Source organism: Anopheles moucheti, chromosome 2 (assembly GCF_943734755.1).
Source record: "Anopheles moucheti chromosome 2, idAnoMoucSN_F20_07, whole genome shotgun sequence".
Classification (NCBI taxonomy): Eukaryota; Metazoa; Arthropoda; class Insecta; order Diptera; family Culicidae; genus Anopheles; species Anopheles moucheti.
In genome coordinates, this window is record NC_069140.1 from 45222270 (window position 1) to 45226583 (window position 4314).

General features: G+C 44.4%; 1 protein-coding gene across 1 annotated transcript; it reads left to right on the forward strand.

Annotated features, from left to right (window-relative positions):
* The first annotated feature begins 1255 nt into the window (after positions 1-1255).
* Positions 1256-2739, forward strand: LOC128298847 (angiopoietin-related protein 1-like). Its single transcript, XM_053034645.1, has 3 exons — positions 1256-1713; positions 1782-2408; positions 2487-2739. The coding sequence occupies exons 1-3, from the start codon at positions 1256-1258 to the stop codon at positions 2737-2739; spliced, it is 1338 nt and encodes a 445-aa protein (XP_052890605.1).
* Positions 2740-4314: the final 1575 nt, after the last annotated feature.

Below are 4314 nucleotides of genomic sequence, written 5' to 3' on the forward strand. Positions count from 1 at the left end.
GTGTTCTTGGTTTTGTTTCGATCTTTATGGATGGAGCAGAGGTAAATAAAATGATCCCATTTGCCCGCCGAGTGGTGAGCAGCTCAGCAGAATGATAAGATGGGCTACAGGGGAATCGGTAAACGGCAACGAAGTGTATCAAAGAAAGTACCACAAAGGTTTGTTGCTTCTTTTTACTATTGCGTCGCTTTCCTACGCAGCAGCTACTTTTCATTCCGCCATATCAAAGACATTTTTAATAAAACAAAACGCGCCCCGCGCTATAAATCACTTCTCTGACGTCAACGCGGTGCATCGACCGCGGAACGGTTTGTGTGACATCCATATTTATGCTATGTGAGGTTTGTTTTTTTTTTTGGTATTTTTTTCTTGCCTTTCTGTCTCGCTGCTGCTGACCGGAGCTTATGCCGAAATTTGCATATTGATGTAAACTCCCGACAGCGATCTACATTTCGGAGTGATTAAATTGTTCCGCGCATTGTTGTTAAAGCAGTCCGGACTGGACTACGCCTACGGTAAAAAATGCCCCCCAGCTGTGATGGGTGGAACTGGTTTTCGTGAATGCGAACATCGTTTGGCCGAAGAGATCCGAGAGAATTAGCAAACTGTAGCTTTGATGTGGTGTGGCGTTTTATCTTGTTTTTCGTTTGCTTCGGTTGAAACTAATTTTGGATGCGTGAAAACCAGTTCAGCAATCGATTGGAAGATAGACGTGTCGTGCCGAGCGAAGGTGCCATTGAAATATTTGGTAAACTTCCTCCCGGTGACACTATTTAATCATCTGCATACGCTTACTTTCTCTTTCTTTTACGACCATGTACATCCGATTCCGCCTGCTGGGCGGTTGAACATTGGGCCTTTTCATGCCGGAATGATCACTTGAAGTCACCATGTTACTAGCGACAGGTTCAAACGGCTCTGCGATTTTTGCCACAAGAAAGCTTCTTTCTTCATCCTTAGCTAGAAAGTGGTGGACAGCTGTGTCTACACAGCATCCCCAGACGCATTGTTGCTATTTGGGTCGGCCAAAACGATAAACCTGTTGGCTGTTTTGTTGTGCTGTATTTCTTCTAGCAGCAAACTATTTCGCGCGAAAGCTGTGCGGTGCGTTTCGGTGATCTAACGGTTCCTGCACGGTAAACACGAAATCGATAGTAGAAAGCATCGATAGGGGCATTGCCTACGGACCGCGGACGGTATCGGTTCGGTCGCGAGCCGCTGCGGCCGACAGTTGTGTTTGAGGGTCAGAACGAAAATGAAGCAGCTACAGATACTCCTGGTCGGGGCGGTCTTGCTACTGATGATGGCACTGATGCTGACCGTGCACGGTGAACCGATCAAGACGGGTCACGGTCATGGTCACCATCAGTCACATCACCATCATCACAAGAAGAAGCACGGTGGACATCATCACAATATCATATACTTTTTCGATGATCCGTTCGAGACGAACGGACGTTGGCTGCAGGGCGAGAACGACCAGTGCAACTGTGAGGTGATCGTGCAGAAGATGAAGAAACTGCGCGAGCAGGTGCTGAAGGTGATCAATTCCTTCGACAAGCTGCTGCAGGCACAGGTGGACCTGCGGAACATTAAGAACATGCTGACGAATATCGACCTGAGCTTAACCACGCTTGGAGGGTTCGTGTCGAGCAGCGAGAGCCAGATCGCTTTCCTCGAGCATCAAACACATTCGATTTCATTGCAGCTCAGGTAGGTAGAGCTAGTATGAAGGGACTTAGCCAGTGTGAGACTAAAACCTTTGCTTCCGTCCGATCCAGTCGGGCCAAGGCAGGTGTGGTGCATCTCATCACGCGGGAGAACCTGGTGGATGCGCTCGGAACAATAAAATCGACCAGCGAAGAGCCTCCGCTGCAGGAGATCGAGGAGATCGTGTACAGTTCGTGTCAGGACCGGCGCATCGTCAAGACGGGCGTGTACAAGGTGTACGTCAACATCACCAAGAGCATGTACGTGCTGTGCAGCTTGGACTTTGGTCAGAACGCTTGGACGGTGATACAGAACCGCTTCGATGGTTCGGAAACGTTCTTCCGTCCGTGGAAGCACTACCAGCTAGGGTTCGGGTACTACGGTTACGGCGAGTACTGGCTCGGGTTGGAAAACATCTTCACGATGATGTCCGGTCGAGATTACGAGCTGCTCGTACTGCTGGAGGACTTTGACGGTAAGTTTGCGTACGCTAAGTACAAGTACTTCCGCATCGAGGGCGAAAAGGACGACTACAAGCTGGCCAAGCTGCACGGTTACGTGGGCAACGCGGGCAACTCGCTGCAGTTTGCCGAGGGCATGAAGTTCTCCACGTACGATCGGGACAACGATAAATCGGCGCAGGAAAACTGTGCGCATGAACACCACGGTGGCTGGTGGTATAAGGCGTGCGGTGACAGGTAGATGCGGCCTAGCGAACGGAATGGGGGGGCGGCACTGTTCGATTGGACTAACCGTACGTTATATTTATTCCGCAGCAACTTGAACGGTGCGTACCGGAAGGAGTACTCGCACGATCAGACCGGTATGTTCTGGAAGGAGTTCCGCGGGCTTTACTACAGCTTGAAGCGGTCCCGTATTATGATCCGAAACAGGAAGGAACACTATCACCATCACAAACCGCACTATCAGCATCACGGCTACCACCGAATAGATGTGGAGGATGCCGAACAGGAAGAAGAGGACGAAGATGAGGAAAATTATGAGCCAGGCTTTGTAGTTGAGTTCTAGATTCCGTTTCGGAAATATGGATTATTAACTTATACCGATTTTTATATCTTATGCAGCAGTACCGGATGAATAAAACATTTTTCAGATTTGTAATTGTTTTTTTTGTTTTCATTCATAACAAAGCTGTAGGGTGTTTTTGGGAAAGAATAAAAAAATATATATAATTACGACGAAATTAAGGCAATAGTGGGATTTTCAATCCATCTTTAACGAAATATGCTTTTTCTTAATTTTATTTAGTCATTATCATCATTAAATATTGACCGTATTGACAATTAACAGTGAAATTCCGTTTTGGGAACATTTTGGTGCAATTTAGAATTTCACTATTTTGGATAAACTCTCACGAAAAATATAATCAATGTTCTTCAAAGTTCAAACTTTCTGAACGATTATATTACCCCAGATAGCATTTTAAAACATGTTGGTGACAAATTATAGTCACAATTGGGTTGCTTACCTTATTCAGATTGAACATGTGCACTTGCTGTGAAAGAAGATTTTTGCAAAATTATGCACTAATTTAGTAAATTGGTTGTGACATTGGTACTGCTTGAGGATTGTTTGTTCTCACCCACCTTTCGTTTGTAATGTAATTTATTTCCTTCCCCATGTTGTCTCAAAGCGATTGCGTTAGTAATATGTTGCAAAATACATATATTAATATGGGTAATTTATTTTCTGTCATAATAAATATTCGCTCTCCCAAACACCGCTCCCGCCAGGCAAGTATTGGGTATTGCCAAAGCCCATCGCCTTGATGAAAATCTCCGGCACAATTCGTCAATGTTGTGGTCAACTACTGGCCGTATTAAGGGGTTGACATTTACAGCATATTCATACACCAACATAAAAGGATGGGGGAGGATGCTGCTGCGAGTGAATAATTCAAATTATTTTTATTTATTACTGCGCCCAAAAACCCAACCCTCCCAACTGGGCAGTGATTTATGTGGAGCAATGCCCCGGGAGCTGGTGCAGTTGTTTGCTTTTTTTTTTACGCGAGGAAGATGTTTCTGGAAGGAATGAAGCGAATATAAATTACAATTAAATGCATTTCTGCATTAATGGCTATTAATCCACCGCCGTATCGGAAGAATGTTCCATAAAGGGAGCATCAGTTTAATGATATTCGTCATTCATTTTTCGACAGTTATAAGCAACATCATCATTTGTATGATTGCAATGCGCAGTATCAGCAAGTCGTAAGCGAGTTTTGAAGTTACATTTACGTTGTATGAAGGAATTTCGAGAATTAATAGCACTGCGGTTCACTGAACAGCGCTTATTAATGAAAATATATTGAAAATATTTGAAATATATGTGTTCTACCAATGAAAGATTGTGCTGTTCTTCTGGTGACATCATTTGTCAATAGTGAGCTTATGGCAATGTGGCAATCAAATTCATTAAAAAAAGAATATATAGAAACGGACCAGACATGTAGGAAAAGAGGGCAATATTCAGCATCGTTGGCTTTTTTTCATATTTTTAAGATAAATGACATCCTCTTGGGAATTATTACTTGTCAGCCTTGGACGCCAGTGCTGTTTAAAAAGTACTCCGTAATGGTGT

Bases quoted from the DNA above. Each gene is read 5' to 3' on its own strand.
- LOC128298847 (XM_053034645.1), top strand. From the start codon at position 1,256: ATGAAGCAGCTACAGATACTCCTGGTCGGGGCGGTCTTGCTACTGATG. The intron at 1,714-1,781 runs GTAGGTAGAGCT...CGTCCGATCCAG, and splicing joins TCGATTTCATTGCAGCTCAG to TCGGGCCAAGGCAGGTGTGG. The intron at 2,409-2,486 runs GTAGATGCGGCC...TTTATTCCGCAG, and splicing joins TATAAGGCGTGCGGTGACAG to CAACTTGAACGGTGCGTACC.